The sequence below is a fragment of the Bison bison genome, unplaced genomic scaffold, assembly GCF_000754665.1.
Source record: "Bison bison bison isolate TAMUID 2011002044 unplaced genomic scaffold, Bison_UMD1.0 scf7180017864453, whole genome shotgun sequence".
Lineage (NCBI taxonomy): Eukaryota > Metazoa > Chordata > Mammalia > Artiodactyla > Bovidae > Bison > Bison bison.
The window spans coordinates 1,647,949-1,650,219 of NW_011495015.1; the positions used below are offsets into that span (position 1 = coordinate 1,647,949).

Consider the following 2,271-nt stretch of genomic DNA (forward strand, 5'->3'; position numbering starts at 1 on the left):
AACAATTCTTGAACTCTTATTAAAACCACAAAGAAAGAACAATTCTTTATTTATGAATTTCATAAAGGACTGAATGTGCAATGACGCCTGCTAGGGACGGTCTGGTGGCGGTGGCGCTGTCCGGAGCCCAGCACTCTGCTCTTACGCGTTTCTTTCTAACCGTGAGACCGTTACGGGCGAGGCCTACATGACGCTGTACACACAAAGCATGGTCACCGTGGGCCACATGGTCACCGTGGGCCACACTACCAGTGAGATGGCAGGTAAACGAATCTTTTCTGGTCAAGAGGAAAAAAAGAAAGAGCACTCTGCATGCTTCACTCTACAAGATGAATTTCCCTAGAAAGAATCCAATGAAAATGGCTGCAATGACAACAAGAAGTGAAGGAAGAGGACTGGTGACGTTCTCTCTGAAGGACACAGCTGAGGTGGATCCAGGTTTATCCGAATGTGCTACCTTCCTGAGCCGTAAGCCTTCATCCTAGGAAAAAACACAGGCACAAAAAGAGATTTCAAAAACAAATGGCATCAGACCACAAGCTACAAATCCAGAGACAGACAACAGAGCCATACGCAGGTGACCCGGGGGGCCCACAGTGTCCTCACAAACGGCCCTTCAGCCACAGATGACCAGAAACAGGTCAGTGCTAGTCAGAGTCCGGCTTACACACGTGGCAAGCCAGCCCCACACAGGGAGAGCCGGGACCTCGCGGGACTGGGGGAGAGGGAGGGTGTGAGTAAAGGGCTAGCACCTGGCCTGGACCACGGAGGAGACACAGGACCCTGTTTTGTAAGAAAGAAGGGACACAAAAGAGGGGGAGAGCTGCTCGCAGGACCCAGGCCCAAGGCTTTGCACCTGGACTGGAGACCACTTTTCTGCAAGGTGATCTCCACTTCCAGACCAGAGCGGCTGCTCCATCCTGACTGATGCTGTCTCACACAGCAGTTTCTGACAGTCAGCCTGGGATTTTAGGGGACAAGGTTCTCAGTAACACAACAGTCACTCAAAGTAGGAGGCTGTTACGACACTTCACCAGCTGCAGAATGACACTGGAAAACACCCACACCTCTGCACTAAGGCAGTTGGCTTCACCTGGCCTACCACTGTGACCAGAGAGGGGGCAACGCTTCACATCCTCAGCACATGCTGGTCTCGCTTCTCGCACTGCCCCCGCCCCGCCGCCGTGCATTCACCAGTAACACCACATGCCCTTGGCGTCATGCTGTCTGCCTGTATGCCCGGCTGCTCGGAGGGGCTGTGGGTTTGGGTCTTGTTCCGGTTAGTCCTATGCGGACACCAAAATGACTCTCAGTCCCAGAGAGAACTTTAAAAGGCACTCCAGATGACTCTGCCTCCCTGGGTTTGGGATGCGGCCCGGACATGAGGTAAGAGCTCACAGGAGACTCCAATGAACAGGCTGGATGAGGAAGAGGGGGTGGGGAGGTGAAGGGCAGTGGGAGATCCTGCCCAGGGAGGCTGCTGCAATGCCAGCCTCGATGTGAGCTGTTAAAGGGCCAGAGGTCAACTCAGTGCACCAGTGGCCTTCAAGGTTCTTTTATCTTTTAAAAAGCAGGATGCTTCTTCAAACAGCATCTCCTAGAGAACATCAGTCAATTCCACCACCTGTCTCCCAGCGTGCTCAGCCTGGCAGTTCCTGGCATTCAGGCCTCAGCTCTCTGAACACCTGGGCTCAGCACGCTGGGGAGCACACCGTCCACCAAACACAGAACTGAGGTCACGGCAGGTAAAGGCAAAGTGCAAACAGCAGCCCCCTTACAACTGCATGGGGCTGTGCGTGGTTGTGAAACAGAGACCATCTCTCCACCCTCCAGGTAGGTGCTCGAGGCAGGGGCCTTGGAGAGGGGCTTGGGAGAGGGAGAAACAGCCAGAAAAACCATCTCAGCACAGGTCAAGCCACCTCACAGGAGCCTTCAATGGGAGTCATGCATGAAATTTAAAATTTTCTAAGCCCATTAAAAAGGTACCAAAATTGATAAAATTAGCTTTAATAATGTATCTTTTACTGAATCCAATAGAATTCAATATTATTTCAACATAACAATACAAAACAGGGATTTTTCTTGCACTATGTGATCACAGCACATCTTAATTCCAATGAAGCACACCCTGGTGGCCCGCCCTGGACGACGGGGCCTCCTCGCGGGGACGGCACTGCTGCCGCAACCGACGAGGCCAGGCCCGGGCACGGAGGCTGCGCCAGCGAGCGAGAAAGCGGCAAGGCCAGGCCGGCCCCCAGCGCCCAGGGTGCC

At 53.4% G+C, this 2,271-nt stretch overlaps 1 protein-coding gene across 1 annotated transcript in view; it reads right to left on the reverse strand.

Annotated features, from left to right (window-relative positions):
• Positions 1-1,129: 1,129 nt before the first annotated feature.
• Positions 1,130-2,271, reverse strand: part of VAPA (VAMP (vesicle-associated membrane protein)-associated protein A, 33kDa) — a 17,611-nt gene continuing 16,469 nt past the window's right edge. The window contains exons 7-8 of the mRNA XM_010859115.1: positions 2,128-2,213; positions 1,130-1,286 (exon numbers count right to left, since the gene is read on the reverse strand). Coding sequence (XP_010857417.1) covers positions 1,130-1,286; positions 2,128-2,213 — 243 coding nt within the window. The remainder of the gene's footprint in view (positions 1,287-2,127; positions 2,214-2,271) is intronic.